Genomic DNA, 22,595 nt, shown 5'->3' on the forward strand with positions numbered 1-22,595 from the left:
AGGGAGAAGGTTCAGAACAAGGAGGTTGTATTGGAACATGTTCCAGTAAGGAGCAGTTAGCAGATATATTCACCAAGCCTCTACCAAAGGCTTTATTTACCTATTTGAGAGGTGAATTAGGGGTGTTGCCCCTTCAAGAGGTGAACTAAAACTATGTGCTCCACATTAGTTAGGTATTGCAGTGTCCAATATTTTTTCAAGATTGATGTGTTGAAGGATGCTACTCCTCAGGGGGAGCAACATAGTGGAACAGGCAAACTTGTGCCTCCACTTTGGCATTGTCGTCAAAGGGGGAGAAGATGTGAAGCAGAGAAGATATCTGTAGCAGAAGATGTGATGCTGAGTGATATCTTTGTATATTGCCATCAATGCCAAAGGGGGAGATTGTTGGCATTTGTGCAGAGTATGTTAACATGATGATATTATTTTGTTAGGGTGAGATTGTTGGCATTTGTGCAGAGTATGTTGACATGATGATATTATGTTGTCATTGATGTCAATATGATGAAGAGTGGACCGGTTAGGCAATTACCAGTTAAGCAACTGGCAAAGAGAACCGATATATGTGCAAAGAAGTGAACCAGTATATTGAAGATTAAGCAACTGGCAAAGAGAATCGGTATGTTGTTGTAAACTGGTATATAAGCAATAGGTGAAGTGGTATGTTTGTCCAAATGAACCGGTATGTTGAAATGTGAACCGGTATATGGAATGTGGTAGGACTACCGGTTGGTAGTCTTAGCTTCAGGGTTTCTGGTTGAAGTGTTCTAAGTTTGTGTGATTCAACCGATGACATCGTGTGATGAGTTAGCATTGTAATAAGAGATCATATCGTGTTGCCACATCAACCTTGTGTGCGTGTAGGATCTTGCATGAAGGATATTGATCCTATCTACCTTGGGAATGTGTAAAGTCCTTGTAAATGGTGGAGAACGCGTGATGGGTTATCACCTCCATGAAGCGGTGAAGAATGAACGATGGAGAATGTCTTGAGATCTGTTCAAGATGGTTGTATTCAAATCTAAAGTGTTCAATGGTCAGGATTGAACCGCCTAAATTACTTAACCTAAATGTTTATGGTTTAGGGTTTATTTTGCCGACCTATCTGTTTCCTATAAGGTCAATGTCATGTTTCATGCTGAGGTTTGTTGGCAAATGGTGTGTGTGTATCTAAGTGCAGAGATACGTGATTCTTGCCAGACCAGATAAGAGGAATGATACCTGCATAGTGTGTGTGCAGAAGGAAGGAACTAAAGCGGATCTGCATTGGCATTGAGTGCTATCTCCAGATCATTGTAATACCTATTGATCTTTAACTACTTCAACAGTTGGAAAATCCCTTAACTGGGTAGCTTTAACCAACTTGCTGTAAATCCTTTAACAGGGTGACTCAAAGCGATTGAGTTCATAAAATCCTCTAACAAGGTAACCTCTAACAGGGTTTAACCCTTAACTGGGTATTCTATCCATCCCTTAACCGAGTGATCCCTAACAGGATCGGTTCCTAACAGAACCTGTTGTAACAGCCTTTAACCGGACTAGGCTCCTAACAGAGCGGACTTCTAAAGAGTTCAAAAACAGCTTGTGGGTATTCATCCCCACCGTGATTTTTCCCAGTTGGGTTTCCACATGAAAAATATGTGTGTCATGTGTGATGCCTCTTTCATGTGATGTTTTATTATTTTCTGTCAAGCGGTGAATTGTGTTATGCTAGTAAATTATTGTATCTCTGATGATAGATTATCTATTTATGCATAAGGATAAAGTGGAAATAAGGGAGTAGGTTGTATGGAAAGCTAAGTGTTGCCGGTTTATGTCTTTCCAGTAGCATTGTGTTTAATCGATAGTAATCTGGTTCAGACCGGTGTTAGTGATTGCCAGTCAAGTTCATTGTTTGCAGTCAAACTAGTTCACGAAAACTTTTTGTGCCTATACTAATTCACCCCCCCCTCTCAGTACCGGTTTGGTACTCACCATTCATCATTGAGTTATCATGATGAGATGTGTAAAGGGTTTGTTGAAGCTATGCAAAATGAATTTGAAATGCTAGTCTTAGGTGAGTTGTCATTCTTTCTTGGTTTGCAGATCACTTAGACTGACAAAGGTATTTTTATTCGTCAAACCAAGTATGTGAAGGGAATGTTATAGAAGTTTTAGATGAAAGATTGCAATCTAGCTGACACACCCATGGTAACAAGGTGTAAACTAAGCAAAAAATGATGAATCTCTATTGGCAAATCAGCCAAGATATAGATCAATGATCGGAAGTTTGTTGTATCTAATTGTTTCTAGGCCTGACATAATGCATGTTGTATACATGGTTGCAATGTTTCAGGTTACTTCAAAGGAAACTCGTGCAAAGGCAGTCACAATGATCTTCAAGTATCTACAACATACAAAAGATTATGGATTGTGGTACCCTAAAGGAAAATATTTTGATTTACATGCCTATATAGATGTTGATTGGGCAAAATGTGTTGATGATAGAAAGAGCACCAGTGGTGGTGCATTCTTTCTTGGAAATAAATTGGTTTCCTGGCACAACAAGAAACAAGATTGTGTGTCTTTGTCCACTACAGAGGTAGAATATATAGCTACTGCTTCATGTTGCACTCAGTTATTGTGGATGAAACATAATTTGAAGGACATCAAGGTAGAGTTTGAAAAACCAGTACCGATTCTTTGTGATAATACCAATGCTAATAACATATCAAAGAATCCTATGATGCATTCTAAAATGAAGCATATAGCTATAAAACACCATTTTTTTAGGGAAAAGGTTGCAGATCAATAAGTTCAGCTAGAGTATGTGGCTACAAAGGATCAGGTTGTAGACAATTTTATAAAGCCACTTGCCAAGGAGATATTTATGTTGCTAAGACAAATATTGGGAGTTTTACCCCTTTCTTCCTTGTGAAATGTTCCTTCAAAGAGGGCTTTTGATTAGGGGGAGTGTCTAGATTATTCAATTTTTTCTTGTTGTAGAGTTTCAGTTCAAAGGGGGAGTGTGGTGACATGGAGCCTAGAGTTACGGTTCATTGCCAAAGGGGGAGTAAGAAGGCAATGTGTGACCCGTCCTTTGCCATTGTTGTCAAAGGGGGAGAAGAACCAAATGGTTGACATCAATGCCAAATGGGGAGATTGTTGGCATCAGATTGTCATTGATGTCAACATCCTCTGGTTAGAGATGCAGAACAATGTGTGTCTCAGATGAAGATAAGGTTGGCAGAGTTAAGCATGGAGCATAACACAAAAGTTGGATAAGCATGGCGCATAACACATTGTGTTAACGCGCTATAATTTTCACTTTGTCATTGATGTCAACATCCACTAGTTAGAAATGTAGAATGACGTGTCTTGGATGGAGGTAAGGTTGGCAGAGTTAAGCATGGAGCATAACACACAGGTTGGCTAAGCATGACGCATAACACACTGTGTTATCGCTACAGTTTTTTCTATTTTGTTGGCATGTCATTAACTGTTATCAAGGTTGCTGCGAAACCATGACATGGGAAATGACTATCACCTTTTCGCAAGTGTTGACCCCATGATTTCCAAGTCACTTGCGATATTGCAACAAAAGATAATATTTTTTGCAGTTTCACAAGTCATCTCAAATTGACCACTAAGTCTTTTGTGAAATTGTGATAAGGCCATGAGAGATACAAAGGATGTTTAGCGCAAAATCACAACAATTAGGACAAACCACTAGGTGATGGCTGTGATATGGTGATAAAAGGTAAAGGCATCATAGTTTCATAGTCAATGGCCAATGATTGCCAAGCCTTCTTTGCATTATAAAAAAAGAAGAGAATGTCATTGCAATTTTGCAAGTTTGACCATGAAGAACATTAAGCCCTTTGTGATATTGCAATAAGGACAATATGGTGAAAGGTTTCAAGTTTTTGATGATGTGGCACGTTGAAATACCATGGTGGCAACATTGAACAAGTATTTTTGGTCAAATCAAACAAATCGATGACCTAGATTCAAAGATATTGAAGAACTCATTTTGGTGTGCTAACAGAGTATTCTGGGAACTTGTGCGAATCGACTTGGATCACTAACTGTTGATTGTAATTTGGGAGTTACAAAATGGGGTAGATTCTCTATGCTAAGATGATAAGATCAAAGTGCTAACTGACTAAATGGACCATTCTAATGCAACATAGAAAGTTATATAGATCATGTTGTGTAAAAATGATGCAAACTATGTTTGTTTGATCTGTTATGAACTATGATCTGGTTGACCTTATGGAGGTGGATGCAAAATATATACAGTGAATGCAAGTCATTAAATGAGTGAGTGTTGAGGTGTATTGTGGATGTTGAGGTATGCTAGACCGAGGAGAGAGAGAGAGAGTTGCAGAGCTGAAAAAGTGAACCAAATTTATGAAGAAACATAGCAAAACTACAGAAGGTTCATATTTATTCATTATTTTATATCAAGATTGTAGTTTTGTATGTTAGTGTACGGGATTGGTGTCTTTTGAAGGTCGGTTCCTTCAAATCAAGCAACTGTACAGGGATTGGTGTCTTCTGAAGGTTGGTGCCTTCAAAATCATTATAATCATTTGATACATTTGTGAGGATGGATTTGGATAGTAGCTCGAAGAAGCATTTTCTCACTATGGTTTATCCCATCCTGGGTTTTCCATGTATATCTTGGTGTTGTGTGATCTATTATTGATATTTTCATTCTTCTACATTATATGTTTAATTTCTTGTGAGATCTAAAAAATGGTTTTAGTATACATCGATTCAACCCCCCATTCTTAGTGTATTTGTCTATTCAACACCTTATTTTGATCAAAATATTGGCTCTTAATGTTGTAGTAAATAGGTTAATCACCTATTCATTAATTAATTACTTAGGACCCCTTTTACTTTATTACAGTTAAGCTAAAATTAGGATAGATTTTCCTATATTTAGGACATCTAAATTTAGTTCATTTTGTCTCATATCATATAATAAGGACACTTGTCATGATCTAACTTAATCCTCACCTAAGGTTTTCATTTATAATTATTCATTTGTGTATTTTAATCATTTAGATATATTCACTTAGATCTACCAATAAAAAGGCATATTAAATATGCTTCTTTAAATAAATTTATTTGAAGCCCTTGATGCATTCAAGAGAGTTTTAAATCCCTTGATGCATTAAAGAGGTTTAAAGCCCTAGTGGAAAATGAAAAAGGGTTCAAAATTCAATTCTTAAGGACTGACTATGGAGGAGGATTTTTTTCAAAAGCCTTTCAAAATTATTGTGATATGAATGGCATTAGAAGGAAGCTCACCACTTCCTACATATAGCTGGAAGGAAAGATTGTACACTGGTGGAATTGGCAAGGAGTATGTTACATACCAAGGGATTAAGTAGTTCTTTTTTAGGTGAAGTGGTTACTACAATAGTACATTCTCAATTGGAGTCCCATTAGTGCACTTGATATGATGAATCCATATGAAGAATAGTATGGGATAAAACCCATTGTTAATCATTTCAAAGTTTTAAGTTGTTTAGCTTATATTCATTTACTTGATCAAAAGAGACAAAATTTAGATCCAAAAAGTGAATCATGCATTTTTGTTGGATATAGTGAGGAAAGTAAGGCTTACAAGCTATATAATCCGCTCACTAATAGGCTAACTATGTCGAGAGATGTCATTTTTGATGAAGTGGGAGTTTATGGTCATCAAAAAGACCATGTTGAGAAGTCAAAATATGTTTTGAATGATGGTATTATTAATGATATTGATCATGAGCAGCCCATTAATATTCTTATTCCAAGTTTTATATATCCACTAAGTAGCCCTTCATCTAGTTCTTCAATTCCAAGGGCAAGTCCAACTTCAAGACCAACTTCAAGTCTAGCTCCGAGTCCAAGTTATACAAGGAAGCTAAAAATTTGAAGAGACATTTATTAGAGTAACACAAGACATTCACGTCAATAGAATCCACTGGGTAAGACAACAACTTTTTCTTTACATTTTACAAATTAAATTTGAACCATCTTGTTTTACAAATACATGTACCAAAGAGGTTTGGGTGTAAGAAAATAAAGAAGAGATAGATTGCATTCACATGAATGGCATGACTTGGAAGCTTACAAAGCTTCCACATGACAAGAAGAAGATTAGTACCAAATGGGTTTACAAGACTAAGTACAACAATAATAGAAGTAATCAGAAAGTAGAAGACACAATTTGTTGCAAAATTTTAATTTCCAAAGCTTTCATATCATATTGTGACCACTCTTTTCATCAAGGGGGAGTATGTTGACAATTGATGCAAGACCCTCTAATTGTGCCATACTGTTGTATTCATCACCATGTAGATCATCTTGAATGTCATGCATAGTTCTACATGCTTTGATAGCTAGTTTGTGATATGTTTAACTTTTATAAATCATTTCGCCCCCTTCGATTAGTTGTTGTGTAATGCAAATAATACATGCACAATTGCATGAATTGTTATCTTCCACATCAAACTTCCATAATCTTTGCATGAGTTGTTTGTTCTTTGATGCTGCATAGTCTATTTGTCTTCGGCCTAAGCATTGTATTTACAAGGCAAAATAAAAAAAAACTGTTGTGTAACAGTTATATAGTTCATAAGATAAGTAAAAAAATTCTACCTTCATGTCTATTGATATATGATCTAATTTTTTATTTTAGTCAAATGATGTTAGTTGGAACAAGTCTTAAGCTGGTCGGTATTTTGGTGATCTTTGTTATTTAATTCATTTGTTGCTGTTATTTGATTCTTGGTGTTATAATTATCAGCTTATTCAAAGATAGATTTGTATAAAAAATATGTTGTTGATCTTTTGTTGCCTTGTTGTACTTAGTGCTTATCAGTTTGATTGTTCAAAGATCTCGAACCTTTCAAAATCTCTACTTACCTTAATCAAAAACATAAAAATATACCACTTTAACAAATAATACAATCTTTTAATTAAAAAAATACTAAATAGAATAGCTAATTATCTTTTATTTAGTACAATAACTACTAACAATAATAAAACATATAATCATTAATTGACAATACAATTAAAATTGCTGGAAAACAAAATTCCTGAAATCAGTCACACAATCAATCAATAGTTTCACTGCAGTCCAAATTACATCGGGACTGGAGTGTCTACACAAATTTAGTTAAACACATCAAATGGAAGGTAGTCGGTTTCACAGTGAAGTCTAAAATGTTGAAATTTCTGAAGGGCTTCCATTAAAACATCTCTAATTTCCAACGCTTGTTTCAGCTTGGACCAATTGTTTTGGGATGTACCTTCATTGTTTCTTTCCTTATCGCTGTATAAGCATAATATAGAAGGATCTTGTTTTAAAAGCCCTCTTTGTTTCAGTGTTGTCTTACTTTCCTCTGGTACCAAACTTTGTGTATATTTGAATTTATCCATAGGTTCAGCGACAATCACACATTTTTCTGGAATTTTGGATTGATCCATAGGATCAGCAATAATTTTATCAACAATTTCACTAAGTAGAGGGCTGCGCCAATATTTTTGCTTTCTATCGTTGTTCTGGTTAGGAATAAACTCAATTGTGTATTTGTGCCAATTCTGTATTACACAAAACAAAATTTCAGCTGTTAGATTTGGTTTTGCAATATAAATCAATTTATAAGAAAATCTCTCGTTATTCTTCCTACCTTGATTAGATGGTTCATTTCATGCTTCCATTGCCAACAAATAAATATCCATCCAATCAATTCCTCCTCCCACGTTGGTAAGCTGTGCACGTTCCCTATTCGGAACAGAACATACCTTGCAAATCTGTGGTAGCTCAACAAGCGCTTCCACTCTCGGGGGAGTTTTTGGTTTCCTGAGGCTAATTCACTCAACTTATAAAAGATGTTAGCTTCTTCTTTGCTATAGTTTGGCATCAATAATTCTCTAATTAACCTTACACCTTCTGCAGATCTCAATGAATTTAAGGTTTCTTCCTCGTATAGCTGTCTAAGTTTGGTTGTAATGTTGCAAGCAACTGTAAAAGCGAATCCCAAAAGCCAACCCAACCAGTCAACTGCCTTTTTTGTAATTCCTGTTCAAGAGCTATTTTTTCAGTAATCGGCATCAATACTCCAAATAGATCATCGTGCAACATCATGCTTTCACTGAAAACAGAAAAGAAAATTGTTTCCTACCTTTGCTCCCTCGTTCCAGTTTTGTGCAATATATATTTAACACTGTATTTTGGCAGCATGTAGAAGCATTTTCCTCCTGCCTTGGAGATCTTCCTCCATGCTCTATTGTAGATGTTTCTTCCTCTTCTATATCTGTGCAATGCAACATTCCATGCACTTATATACCAAACCACATTACTGTAGTAAAAACATTTATGACAGAATCAAATTTTTCGAGGAGCGTTGCCATTATATGTAGTAGCACATGTACAATGGTATTTGTTGAGAATATGAAATTTAATACTTTAAATAGATCACCATGCACACAATGATATTAGTGATGTTAAAAAAAACTGAGTTACCCGATACATATAGACCGTGTGGGCTTCCGAAAACATTCTCCTTTTTCATATCTACGGAATGGAACAGAAGATATGATAAAATCATTTGAGATAGAATGAAACTACATATATTAAAATAAAAATTTTGAGGCCTGCTCCTAGAGTTACCATAAGAAGTAGTGCTATCATGTGGAATTTCATGTCCTAAGTGGCATTTTAGAAAGCTTTTTATTTCTTCTCCTTTGGGTTCTGGCAAGCTGAGTGGAATTTGAATAATTTTGCAGATAAACTTTTCTGCAATATCTTCATCATCTATGTCAACAAATTTTCTTCTAATTGCTCTTGCAATCATTTTTTTATCTATCCCCAATATGACATTGATTTTGCATTCGGCTAAGACCAAATTTACTGCTGATAACACCTGCGTAAGCAAGACAAACTTAATGTGACCCTTCAGAGAATAGCAAGAAAACCATTATATGAGACCAAATTTCGAATTCACATACCTGCAATATAACTTCCTCTTCGCATCTATCTAAGTCGTCCACAAAGGTCACTATTCGAATTTGATCTCCAGAGGCTGGCATGAATTTTGGAATTCTTGTATTTTCAATGACGTCAGCATATAAACCAAACCAGTTCCAACACCATACACCTAAAATGAAAGAGAAAAACCAATGTGGCTCATTTCCGAGCTCTTTCTTCAAGAAATTGATATCAGCAATAACATCTTCCTGATAACCAAGGCGACTTGTATGGTCTGGTGAAGTGATATACCCCAGCATTTGTGTGCTCACGGGTTTGACAACAGAAATAATTGATTTTAATACAACCCATGCAATTGCTATTACAGTAAAAGGTATGGATCCATATTTTAAACCTTGGAACTTTGCTTGCTTTAGTAGCATCCAGACTATCCAAGCAACCCATCCTGCAAGAGATATGCTGAGCAGACAAGGTAAAAAAACTTGTATCCAAATGTTGACTCTGTGTTTGGCCCAAGTATATCTCCAGCATGTACTCATCCATTGAGCTCTTGTCATTGCATTCTCTATTTCTCTGGTGATTGCAACTCCTAGTCCTGCCCAAGCTTCATGTCGATCTCTATAATGCCATGCATTGTATCGAATTGTCAAAATCCGAGGAACTCCTCTTAATGCATGTTCCTGTTGTTGTTGTTGTTGTGACACTGGCTCTGAGTGTAACTGAACAAACACCAAGTGAATAACGCCAGTCATTTGATATCGTATTAATCAACTTGTTTTATAGATTGGATTGTGATTCGACACTTACCATCTTGTTATTATCCATGCATGCTAGCGACTTATAAACAGCATGATATTGAGATTGATATTCCGTGAGCATCGTGACAAGAGGGTTCTGTTTCAAATGAATAGTTATTTAGTTTCTGAAGTACATTAAAATAACTTGTTCTGTTAAATTGAACATTTACCTTTGATTCATATTTTGATGGAGTTAATATATTGTGAACCCCTCTTTTAATCTGTCGATATATTTTTCTGCCTCTTGTACTAAGATAGATCTTTTTAGCTCCACCAAATTGCTCCGATGGAAGAAGATTTGGGAACGTTAGCTGGGCTGCTGTAATGAGTAAAATCTTTTCAATCTACAAGCACACGTAAGTTATTATTTTTTCAGTTTTACGTAAATTTTGTTTTTTTTGAGTTTTGAAATTTATATTACAAACAGTTTTAACATAAGGGTATAATTACCTGAATCATGAGACTGGATTTGCCCATACCCCATTCACCAGAAATGCCTACTGTAATTGGAGATTCAACAAATCGATTTAAAAGCAGAGCAGCCACTCCTTCGGCAAAAGCATGCCTTCCTGCACCAACTCGAGCATACCATCTTGTTATGTCAGCATATACATTTAAAAGTACAAAGGTATTGTTGGATCCATTTAAAAAAATAAATTCGTAGCTTAAGAGAATTTGTATTTACCAAGGTTATCGTCCATACTTGGTTGATCTCGTCCTTGCTCTTTCATTCTCTCAATGTGACTTATTACTTCACACAAACAACCAACTATGAGTAATATCTTTTGGAAAGAGTAAAAAGCATTTCAAATAGAAAGAGGACAGGCCTTCATCATTACCATTTTTAACGGACGACTCCTCTGATGTATTCAGACTTTCTCTCCAGTCGGGATCAAGAATGTCTGCCATGTCAGCGCCTCTATTTAGCAGCTCCCAAGCCATCTCAGCATTATCAGTAACTGAGGCATTTCTTAGCAAATCTTCTCGATATCGTAACTTTTTCCCTCGAAGATAAGCTTCTACACGATCATTCACATTTTTAATCTCGTCTGCTGTACCAATGCCATTTCCGGAGGCCCACAACAAAAGCGACTTATCTTTATCATTTAGTCGCCTACTCTCTACCAGTGCTTTGCACGTGGCAAGTGCTAGCTTTGGATCCTTCACTTGAGCCGCGTAGTGTAGCGCTGTTCTTTTTTGGCCATCGCGTTCTTTTAGTGGTTGGGACCCCAATTCTAGAAGCATTTGGACTAAATCTTCACGGCCTCCAACTGCTGCCATCTGGAGTAGTTTTCGACCAAAGGAATCTGTTTCTTGAAAGTACTTTGTTTTTTCTTCGCCTTCAAAATACAGTAGTAGTTTCTCAATCATTCCGCTGTAGCCTTTGGATGCAGCAATGTGCAATGGTGTCCTTCCTCGGTCGTCCCTTTGATGGCATAGGACTAAGCGCTTATCTGAAGTAATAGACTCCTCTAGTATATTATACACAACTTGTGAGTCACAAACTCCTTTTGCTGCGCAATGAAGAAAGTTTCTTCCAAATTTATCCTGTCTTGTGATGATGTTGTGATAGGAACTTGCATACATTTCTTGAAGTAGCTTAAAGACTTGTTCATGAAACAAGGCATAATGGAAGAGCGTCTTTCCTTTGTCGTCCACTTCAACTGGTAGGTCGGTTCCATTCCTGCTCTTTAATAAGCTTTCCACCAGTTTGATGTACCCTCGATGAACCGCCGCTCTCAAAGCCCGCACGCGTTCATCTGTGGTGATGTGGGCAATCTCATCATCTTTGAACTCCGACATCATCTTTTCCACAAGCTCACTGTACCCTCTCTCAACTGCCTCCATCAAAACCTCTGCAAAGCGTGGTTTAATGTTGGAAATCTGGTCTTGTAGTTGATTTGGAGACAGTGATAAGAGCTTTGTGAATATGGGAACGCTTTCTACGTTTCTGAATGTGATTGCAGCGGCTGTTTCAACGAAGGCCGACCCGTATACTTCTTCAAACAATTCGACCAACGCTACTGCCCAGTCGCAGCTGCCTCTGTGTATTGCATAATTCAATACTGTTGAGACTTCTTCGCTTCCATTTTCCATTTGCAGCTGAGATCTGGGCTCATGAGACCCATTAACCTTCCCATCATTTTCATCAAAGGAAAACCAACATCATAGACAATCGAACGGTTTAAGAAGTCTGAGTCGAGTGGACACCTACGATCATGCCACAACCAATACAGCAGATCCACATCTTCACAGCTGTAGGCATTGAACCATGCAAATTCTCTATAAATCAATGTATCGACATCGATTCCATCGTAGAGTTGTTTTCTCAAAACATTACCATCTGAAGAGTTGAAAGCTGCAATGTGACAATGTATAACATTAGATGATGAAGTGAAAAAGAAATGTAAAACTGACATGTCAATCTGATGAATAAAATAGCATTTAAAGCATTCGCACAGATCCTTGTACCTGAGCAGTTCCGCCATTGCTTTACACCACTATCCCACTCTTTCTTCTTAACCGTAAAGGTTATTTCAGGATGTACTAAGAGTTCAGAGGCATTAAGTAACAACTCTAAATCACCATCCAAAAAATTACATCTGCCTGAACCATCCAAAAATTTAAATCTGCCTGTATAAGAAGGTTCAGTCCCCTCAATGGGCATTCCCCATTTGTCAAAGAGCCCATGATTGTTTATGATTTCTCTAAGTGTTGCGAAACGGTACCCCTGGGGCAACAAACGTGGCCTTCTAACGCGAATGAGCTTGAATTTGAGCCTTACCTTGGGCTCATGTGGGTGTTCCTGTTGCTGTTCCACTTCCGTAGCGATGGGGAAAACAAGACGCGTATGAATGGTTCAACGAAAGAATGGCATGTGGCTTCTGTTTATATAGAAAAGCAGGTAGTTAGCAGCCAGCAAAGGAAAGCTACCTTCCAACCAATTACTAAAATTTGTTGTCGTGCAAAGCATTTTCCTTTCCCTCCAGTCTTTTCCTCTTACCAGTACATTAATCTCAATTCCCTTAAAGAATGCAACTAGCATACTTATTTAAAAAAAAAAATTATGTAAAAGATTGTTCATCATTTCATTCAAAATAATTTATTATATTATTATATTTATATTTTAGTATATTTCAAGTATTAAATTTTTTTCATATTAAAGCAAAAAAAATTAAGATTAAATTATTATATTATATTTTTTTATATTTTTATTAAAGTTTTTATAAAAGAAAAATAATTATTAAGACTAATTTTTTATAGGAATATTTTCATATTATTATATTTTATTTTATATTTGTTCGTATTTTTATGCTTAGTAAAAATGTGGATATTATTTCAATTCCCTATACCCCAGTTGTAATACTTTTATCACGTAATTACTCATACTCTACTTTTATTTTTATTTTTTTCACATATATTAAACATGAGATGAGAGAATAAATTTTGGAAATATATTAGATTTGAAGATCTTACATTAACTTTATCTTATTAATTTTATTAAGTAGATATTATTTATATTAAACATTAAAAGAATTATTAACTATATTATTAAAAATTTTAAAATATTTTAATTATATAAAAATATAAATGTGTATGTATATGTATATATGTATGTGTGTGCGCATGTGTGTGTGGATAGTTAGTAGGCAGCAAAGGAAAGCTACCTTCCAACCAAATACTAAAATTTGTTGTCGTGCTAGGCATTTTCCTTTCCTTCCAATGTTTTCCTCTTACCAGCACATTAATCTCAATTCCCCAACCCTCTCCAAAACTAAATAAATAAATAAAAATAATGTCTATATTTCAAAAATTTATGTAAAAGATGTCATATTTGTTCATTATTTCATTTAAAATTTTTTATTATATTATTATATTTATACTTTAATTTTTTTAATATTAAATTTTTTCTATTACATTTTTTATAAAAAAAAAACAAATTAAACTTAAATTATTATTATCATATTTTTATTTAACTCTTTTTTAAAAAAACATTAAAATTAAATTATAAATTTTTTTTATCATATTATTATATTTTATTTTATATTTGTTCTTATTCTTAAATCTTTTTCTTATTTTATATTTATTTTTCTTTAATGCTTTCCTAAATATCATTTAGAGTCACCATCATGCTATATTAAGAAATATTTAACATCATATGAGTCCATCTTTTTTAAAAATAAATTACCATAAAGATGATAGAAGTCATATGTAAACAATGAGATTTTATAAATACCCACGAGCTATAATATACTCATAATAAAAAAATTAATGTTTTAAAATACTCCACTAAGTAGGTAGAAATATTAAGAAAATGTTTAAGTCATTTCAAGTTTCCTAATATATTGATTAGGCATTGACTAGGTGTAAATTAGGCATAAATATGAAATAATCCAGAAATATGTCGAGCAATTAAATCACCATCAATACGTTTCTATTTTTGAGTGATGTTTCTATTTTTGAATTCTTTTCTTTACAGCCTGATTGAAATTTCAACATGATCACTATTTTTTAAGGCATAAGAATTGATTTACAAATATTTTTACCTAATTTGTGGTAATTCCTAAGTCATTGGCATTAATTTGTAAACTATTTTTTGTTTGCATTTCTCCCAAACTATGATCTTTCGTCTTCCTAATCTTCTCAAGATCGATATTGCTATTTTTACGCTTTGAATTTGGAATCACAATTTTGAAAGAATTACAATTGTTACTAGATATTAATCAGTGAGAAAATAGGAGCACTATTGCAATGATACCATTACGCCACAGGATGTGGGAAGTTTTATTAAATGAAACTTTAAGGTTAAAAACTAATCCCGCCATCCATGGATAATGCCAAAACAAGGGGTTAGACGAATTGTAAAGGGGTTATTTTTTAAAAATCCTTATAATGGCATATTTTATGTATAAAAGGGGGATAGGATTTTTGAAAAAGGTAATTAGACTTGGAAGAATGTCAGAGTGTTCTTGGAGAGAATTTTTGTAAAGGGAGAGGGAATTTTTTTTCTTGTGAGGAGATTTTTTTTTGAAGCCTAGTTCAATCTTCTTTTTTAACCCTATTGTTTTCTTCTTCGTAAAAGCAGGTAATTATTTTTCTGTAACTGATCTTAAAGCTTGTAGTGCTGTGTAAAAGGCTTATATATTTGGACGTAAAAATCTGTTATGATATGAGAGAAATACAGAGCTAAATCGCTGTTAATTATTTTATATCTCAACTTACTAAATATTTCTGATATTCCAATTTAATGTAAGAACTGTTTATTTTCATTTCCTTCAAAGCACCTATTGGCATAATAAAATTGGCAATTAATGTTTGCTGACGATAGTATTGGGACTATGCATCACCATTCATCATTTTCTATTGGGCATATCCACCATAAAATTGGCCAGTATGACTAATACCCATTAAATTGCAGCTAGTTCACTCTATCTCCTTACTACAGATGCGGTATAAAATCATATACTTGACGGTGCTAAGTTTAAATGTGTTGGACATAAAGCTACTCAAGGATAGAATCTGGGTTTAGCCGTTTCTGTATCGTATTAAAAAAATGTCTTAAAATTCTCTCATAGCTTACGACTGCAATAAAAGCAATAAGTAAAATGTGTTGAGTTATAGTTAATCTGGATCAGTTAGGACTCAGTCTAAGATCTTGTATTTACAGCTGGAAAATCTATTTATTGTTGGAGTGCTTTAGCAATTGAGGTATTGGTTTGTCTTAGTCATCCCAATATCGGTTCAGATGTGATTTATTTCCAACATCCTTTTAGTTACAGTGCAGGAGTTTTAGTGCTCCTAACTTAATTGTGATACCAAATATTGAACTAGAACTCATTTGAACGAGTTAACACTCAAACCTAAGACCTTCCATTTACTACTAGATTGCTCCACCAAATAAGATACTGCCCCCTCCTGACCAGTCCATCATTGATGAATGTTACTTATTTCTAGAAGACATAGAAAAGAATTAATATCTAAATTCTGAACTTAAGGAAGCTCAATAATACAGCAGATCATTAATTATTAAGTAAATTAGGCATCTCATTAGCCTTCAACATTTTCAGGTGCTTTTGATTGGTCTTATAGTAGCATGTTTCTTTGATTTGTCTAGGCTATTTTTCCTTCCAAACACTGTTGACCAATCCTCTTTGACAAACTAATAATAATGGTACTCTTACACAGGTGGAGTCTAGTCCTTGATCGTTAGGAACTTAGAATTCTTGTTGCTCGAGTTTTTTATATTTTTTTATTCCAATTTATATTTTTTAAGACTACTTCATATAAATTATGATGTGTTAATTTCTTTATATATTTAATATAAATGGAACTATTTCATAAAAATAAATGATAGAAAGCTGAAGCTATTTAACTTTCTCTCTAAGACTTCATAGACATTTTACTCCAATAAATTTTTATCTTGAGATAGTGTGATATAATGCTTTCAGTGTAAATTCTAGCAATATTTTGATAACATTTTTCTCTCTACTCTAGCAATATTGCATGATAATAGTTATCAAATCTTTTAATACATGTCTATCATCTAGTTGCATGTTTATCAATTTATCTATATCTTGTAATCGGGATTTTCCTCCACCAAGCGAGATTTGTTTATATTAAGTTATCAATTTATCTTTTATCCAATCTATCTAGCTATCTAGCTATCTATGGAGGTGGAAACACCAAAATGGGGACTTGACTGAAGCAAACCCCTATACAAACCCAACATTTTTCCCTTGTCTCAATGTGTGTAGGTGATGAATAGGTCTAAAATATGAAGCCATGCTCGGGGGTGCATTCTAGCAACTTTTGTTCGATGGTCATACAAATGACAGTGCAACGTGTAGACGTCCTAAACCCGAGACTCTGTCTAGTTGACAATCAGACTTGTTTCATATGTAAATGTTATTTATGTAGTTAGTACGATTCTGACAGTACTGAATAGTTCATTATTTACTATTTTCTATTTTCAAGTGTGTAAGTAGTTTTCTATATCTTCCCTTCTTGGCTCACCAGAGTGTCAGTTTAGTGAGGTAGTGAAGGTAGGTTTGTTCCTTGGGATCAATCATCCTAAGGCTAGAAAATACCCTCCACATTTTTGTGAACCTGATGTGAAGCAACCTATGTCAAATCTTTTCCTCCAAGGATTTAATGCATTCTCTAAAGATGATTTGGACACGTTGCATGATGCCTTGGATGATTTCCTAAGAGTATCATCCCATGATCATGAAGATCCTAAGATAGATTAATTTTTAGACTCTCCTTTGTTTAAGGATGAAAGGTCCATGAATGTAGATTAATTTTTAAAATATGTAAGAAGAGAATCTATAGAAAATTGAATGTAGTTTCTAAGCTACTAGTTGTTTTTTGAAAGAAAAAAAAATCCTATTTGATGAAAATTTCAAATTTCAAATTTCAATGCAGTGGTACTTAAATTTCAGGAAAAAGATAAGTAGATGTATGTCTGACCACCCTAATCACAATCAAATCATAATTATTTTTTATAATATTTATAATATAATTATTAGACTCATGTCCGAATGTGACACGTATTTTTTTATAATTTTTTATAAAGTAAATAATTATTTATGAATTTTTTACTACAACTTTTCAGAAATTCAAAAACTCCTACGTCTGACCACCTTAACTTGGTCAAAACCTTATGAAATTTAATTTTTTTTAATTTTTCCCTTTGGTAGACTAAGCATAGGATGTGATGCATGTTTCAGATTCAAAAAATGTTATACCGTTTCAAAGTTACGAGTGTTTTTCAATCAGTCTATCAACCAGGACTTTTGTTAGAAGTCAATTAGAAAATAAATGATAATTATTTATTAAAGTCGAAATAAGACAAGCCTTATATTGTTGGAAAGCTGAGAATGTCATTTAAAAACCCTTTTCGTTTTATCAATTTTGGCTATAAAAAAAGTCGTCAGCCACCAGTGTAAAGTCTGGAAAATCAAAGAATACTAAAAAAACACATTTTTTTAGTTGACTTTCCTGGCTTGTCACTTCCAAGCCAAATCACAAAGCATTCCCGAGCCAAAATTTCAAATTTGAAATTTGTAAAACAAAAATCGGATATCCAATTTTAATAAGTAAATTCATTAACTAAATTTGCACATAAATAATCTATTGTTTATTAATATATTTAATATTTTAATATATTAATTTATAAATAAATTAGTATATGATATTAGGGAGAGAGAGGGGGGAGTGGGGGGGGAGAGAGAGAGATTAGGGAAGAGAGAGAGAGAGAGAGAGAGAGAGAGAGAGAGGGAGACGGGGGAGGAGGTACAGAGAGAGAGAGAGAGAGAGAGAGAGAGGGAGATTATGGGTCCTATGGTGTCCTAACGGGTAATATTATGTCCTACGACCCCTTAGGACACCATATAACCCCTTAAGACACTAAATTATGTCATTATGGGTCATATTGTATCCTAAGGGGTCATATGACACAATATGACCCCTTTAAGACAGCATATGACCCCTTAGGACACAATATGACCCTTTACGACTCTATATGGTGTCGTTAGGGGTCATATGGTGTCATGGGACACCATATGACTCCTTATAACACCATATTGTTGTGGGTCCTATGATGTCCTAAGGGGTCATATTGTGTCCTACGATCCCTTAGGACACCATATGACCCCTTAAGACACCAAATTGTGTCGTTATGGGTCATATTGTGTCCTAAGGGGTCATATAATATATGACCCCTTAGGACACAATATGACCCTCTACAACTATATACAACGTCGTTATGGGTAATATGACGCCTTATGACACCATATGGTGTCATTAGGGGTCATATGGTGTCCTATGGGGTCATGGGACACCATATGACCAATAAGGACAACATATGACCCCTTATGACAACATATGGTATCATTAGGGGTCATATGGTGTCCCAAGGGGTCATGGGACCCCTAAGGACAACATATGACCCCTTATGACACCATATTGGGTCGTTATGGAACCTATGGGGTCCTCAGGGGTCATATTATGTCCTACGACCCCTTAAGAAACCATATGACCCCTTAAGACACCAAAATATGTCGTTATGGGTCATATTGTGTCCTAAGGGGTCATATTCGGTTATATGACCCGTTTAAGACACCATATGACCCCTAAGGACACAATATGCCACTTTACGACTATACGTTGTTGTTATGGGTCATATGACCCCTTATGACACCATATAGTTGCATTAGGGGTCATATGGTGTCCTAAGGGGTCATGGGACACCATATGACCCCTAAGGATAGCATATGACCCCTTATGACGCCATATTGGGTCTTTATGGGTCCTATGGTGTCCTAAGGGGTCATATTGTGTCCTACGACCCCTTAGGACACCATATGACCTACTAAGACACCTAATTGTGTCGTTATGGGTCATATTGTATCCTAAGGGGTCATGGGACACCATATGACTCCTAATGACAACATATGACCCCTTACGACACCATATTGGATTGTTATTGGTCCTATGGTGTCCTAAGGGTGTCCTAAGGGGTCATATTGTGTCCTACGACCCCTTAGGACACCATATGACCCCTTAAGACACCAAATTGTGTTGTTATGGGTCATATTGTGTCCTAAGGGGTGATATTGGGTTATATGACCCGTTTAAGACACCATATGACCCCTTAGAACACAATATGACCCTTTATGGCTCTATACAGTGTCGTTATGGTTCATATGACCTCTTATTACACTATATTGGGTCGTTATAGGTCCTATGGTGTCCTAAGGGGTCATATTGTGTCCTACGACCCCTTAGGACACCATGTGGCCCCTTAAGACACCAAATTGTGTCGTTATGTGTCATATTGTGTCCTAAGGGGTTATTAGACTCGTTTAAGACACCATATGACCCGGTAGGACACAATATGACCCTTTTCCGACTCTATACAGTGTCGTTATGGGTCAAATGACCCTTTATGACACCATATGGTGTCCTAAGGGGTCATGTGACACCATACGACCCTTAAGGACAACATATGACCCCTTATGACAACATATTGGGTCGTTATGGTTTCCTAAGGGGTCATATTGTGTCCTACAACCCCTTCGGATACCATATGACCCCTTCGGACACCAAATTATGTTGTTATGGGTCATATTGTGTCCTAAGAGATCATATTGTGTCATATGACCCCTTTAAGACACCATATGACCCCCTAGGACACAATATGACCCTTTATGACTCTATACGATATCGTTATGGGTCATATGACGCTTTACGACTCTATACGATGTCGTTATAGGTCATCTGATTCTTTATGACACCATATGGTGTCGTTAGGGGTCATATGGTGTCCTAAGGGGTCATGACACACCATATGGTGTCGTTTTAGTGTCATTAGGGGTCATATGGTGTCTTAAGGGGTCATGAGACACCATATGACCCCTAAGGACACCATATTGGGTCGTTATGAGTCCTATGGTGTCCTAAGGGGTCATATTGTGTCCTACGACCCCTTAGGACACCATATGACCCCTTAAGACGACAAATTGTGTCATTATAATATGACCCCTTCAAGACACCATATGACCCCTAAGGACAACATATGACCCATTTTGACACTATATTAGGTCATTATGGGTCCTATGGTGTTGTAAGGGTCATACCGTATGACCCATAACGACCCCTATATGAGTCATAAAGGGCCATATTGTGTCCTAAGGGGTCATATGGTGTCTTAAACGAGACATATAACCCAATATGACCCCTTAGGACACAATATGACCCATAACAACACAATTTGGTGTCTTAAGGGGTCATATATTGTCCTAAGGGATCGTAGGACACAATATGACCCCTTTGGACACCATAGGACTCATAACAACCCAATATGGTGTCATAAGGGGCCATATGTTATCCTTAGGAGTCATATTGTGTCGTAAGGGGTCATATTATGTTGTAAGGGGTCATATGGTGTCTTAAAGGGGTCATATAACACAAGACCCATAACGACACAATTCGGTGTGTTAAGGGGTCATATTGTGTCCTACGACCCCTTAGGACACCATATGACCCCTCCCATGATCTCTCTCTCCCCTAATCTCTCTCTCCCCCCTCTCTATATGACCCCTTAGCACACCATATGACCTCTCCCATGATCTCTCTCTCCCCTAATCTCTCTCTCCCCCCTCTCTCTCTCTCCCTCCCTTCCTCTCTCTCTAATGCTTTGTTGAATGCTCATACTGGATGTTCCAATGCCTCCAATTTGGCACAAGCTAAATGTACACTAACACATGTGAACTGACCAGCCTAGAGACCTACTTGTTGCATTTAGTGACAGTGACTATTGTGTGAAGGTTTTCATGTCCTTTATAGGCTACAATTATTGTATTTTACGAGATGTTAACAACAAAGATTTTTTCCTCTTGTAAAAGAAGACATGCATACATGTATTTGTTTTTGTGTGTTGTAAAGAGGAAAATAACATCTGTAACAATAAAACAAGACAATGAACACTAGCATCTTTAGCAAATCCTTCTACAAACACAGTCCTTGCATTCTTTGGCAAGAACTTTGCTGCTCTACAACTCTTTTTGTACAACATCTTCCCATGGAGGTGTCCCACCATGGCAATGAACAAGATGGTTGAGATCATTGGAATGCATACAATTCATGTTTATGAAGGTACCACATTTTATTCAATTTTCAATAGAGCAATTTTTATAATGGATATCAATGGTCGAGTTCCTTGGTAAGAAATAATTTCTTTTGAAGTGGTGATCAAAATTTTAAGTTTTAGGAAACTCTATTATTTTTGGTGGTTATAAGTTATACATGAAAAATATCATAGCCATAAAAATGGTTTAGTTTAAGTCATTTACAAAGTTAGTTTTGATTGAGATATATAAGGTGAAGAGTTTAAATTTGATAATATTGAAGTGATCTTTACTTCTAAGGAAATATTTGTAAGGGTGGACTAGCAATCAAAACTAATAGTTTTGCATAATGGCACTAGAGGATGAAGAATTTCTAGAGGCTAGTGGCACTAGAGGATGAAGAATTTCTATCTCAAGCTAGCTTGTCACTTTGAGATGGTTCTTTGAATGAATAGCATTCTTAATTCCGTTTTTCTTTTCCTTATTTTTTGATGATGGATTTGAGGGTTACATATATTGTGAAAATTTTTTTGAAGACAAGTAAGGGGTTTGGTATTGAACTCAATATGGATTGTTAACTAGAGATTTACAGAGACTATGATCTAGAATGATATGTTTATGAGGGTGAAAAGACAACATGATGGACCCATGTGCGTGTAGAGATTAGCATTGATTTTTGTCAAATAATTTGGTGTTTGTGATTTAGGATTTCAAGGAGATGGTAGTCTAGGAACTTAATAATGCAACTTGAAGCCACACCCTTACGGTTATGAGGTAGCTTGATGGAGTTCCACCCACATCAAGATTTTCTTGTTCAAAGAAATATCATCTAAAAAATGTTTATTTATTCTATGTAATTTGCAAGTTTTGTGATGTAATTCTTAAGAGGGAGGTCCCTTGGCAAGGTGAAATCTATTTTTAGGAACAATGCAATTAGCGTGAATGCTAGCATAGATGTCATATTACTTTTTTTAATGCATATGCATATGCAATTATTTCATTGCATTTTCTTCTAGATACATTTTTATAAAGCTTTAAGGCAATTTCTTGTACAAATTTCGTGTTTGTTTGTTTCATAAGAAAACCAACATCAAGGTAATATAATACAAAGAAAAATTATGTGTTGATGAGGGAGCTTCATTAAGCCTCTAATCTTTGTGTACTTACGAAATTGATTAGAATCCAAAGATGACC

At 35.4% G+C, this 22,595-nt stretch overlaps 1 protein-coding gene across 2 annotated transcripts; it reads right to left on the reverse strand.

The window, feature by feature from the left end:
* Positions 1 to 7,014: 7,014 nt before the first annotated feature.
* On the reverse strand, positions 7,015 to 12,676 carry LOC131051163 (uncharacterized). 2 transcript variants are annotated; one of them, XM_059211376.1, is made up of 12 exons: positions 12,244 to 12,676; positions 10,611 to 12,130; positions 10,457 to 10,522; positions 10,222 to 10,340; positions 9,942 to 10,115; positions 9,782 to 9,868; positions 8,995 to 9,693; positions 8,657 to 8,909; positions 8,510 to 8,560; positions 8,169 to 8,300; positions 7,674 to 8,065; positions 7,015 to 7,584 (listed from the first exon to the last, which is right to left on the reverse strand). In XM_059211376.1, exons 2-12 carry the CDS (start codon positions 11,866 to 11,868, stop codon positions 7,156 to 7,158), a joined length of 3,660 nt encoding a protein of 1,219 aa, XP_059067359.1. In that variant the 5' UTR covers positions 11,869 to 12,130; positions 12,244 to 12,676; the 3' UTR covers positions 7,015 to 7,155. The 2 variants fall into 2 exon arrangements, with proteins under 2 accessions (XP_059067359.1, XP_059067360.1); XM_059211377.1 differs by lacking the exon at positions 8,510 to 8,560.
* Positions 12,677 to 22,595: the final 9,919 nt, after the last annotated feature.

The sequence above is a fragment of the Cryptomeria japonica genome, chromosome 9 (genome assembly GCF_030272615.1).
Source record: "Cryptomeria japonica chromosome 9, Sugi_1.0, whole genome shotgun sequence".
NCBI classification, from domain to species: domain Eukaryota; kingdom Viridiplantae; phylum Streptophyta; class Pinopsida; order Cupressales; family Cupressaceae; genus Cryptomeria; species Cryptomeria japonica.